Source organism: Tupaia chinensis, unplaced genomic scaffold (genome assembly GCF_000334495.1).
Source record: "Tupaia chinensis unplaced genomic scaffold, TupChi_1.0 Scaffold140356_1, whole genome shotgun sequence".
In the NCBI taxonomy this organism is placed as follows: Eukaryota; Metazoa; Chordata; class Mammalia; order Scandentia; family Tupaiidae; genus Tupaia; species Tupaia belangeri.
In genome coordinates this window covers 1271404-1271943 of record NW_006200233.1, presented here as the reverse complement: position 1 = coordinate 1271943, position 540 = coordinate 1271404, and the positions used below count along the sequence as shown (strand labels likewise).

Here is a 540-nt window from a genome sequence, read left to right as displayed (position 1 = left end):
ACGGGGGCGGCGGCCCGAGGCCCACAGCAAGGAGCAGATCCTGGAGCTGCTGGTGCTGGAGCAGTTCCTGAGCATCCTGCCCCGGGAGCTGCGCGCCTGGGTGCGTGAGCGGCGCCCCGAGAGCGGGGAGGAGGTGGTGACTGCGCTGGAGGAGCTGGAGCGGGAGCTGGAGGAGCCCAGGCATCAGGTGAGGAGAGAGCGTTTGTTTGGTAAGAGATGACCGGACTAGGCCAGAGCGAAGTACATTGTTTCACGAAACATGCTCTTGACCCTGGGGCCTGGGTTTCATGGAAAATTGGTTAACATACTTTAAAAAAAAAAAAATTATGGGAACCAGCAGTTAGCGTAATGGCTATGTCGCTGGATTCCCGGACCTGGTGGCTTAGAACTCACGCCGGGCGCGTGTGCGTGCGTGCCCAAGATCCTGAGAGAAGAGTGGAGGAGAAGGGACTGCGGCGTGACCATCCCCCCTGGGGGGTGATTTCTTGCTTTCTGTCTCTATGTCTGTCTCTGTCTGGCGAGCGCACGCGCCCTATAGTG

At 59.3% G+C, this 540-nt stretch overlaps 1 protein-coding gene across 1 annotated transcript in view; it reads left to right on the top strand.

The window, feature by feature from the left end:
* LOC114004810 (zinc finger and SCAN domain-containing protein 12) overlaps nucleotides 1-540 on the top strand; it is a 19646-nt gene that overhangs the window by 810 nt on the left and 18296 nt on the right. The window contains exon 3 of the mRNA XM_027766050.1: nucleotides 6-187. Within this exon, the coding sequence (XP_027621851.1) occupies nucleotides 6-187 (182 nt within the window). The remainder of the gene's footprint in view (nucleotides 1-5; nucleotides 188-540) is intronic.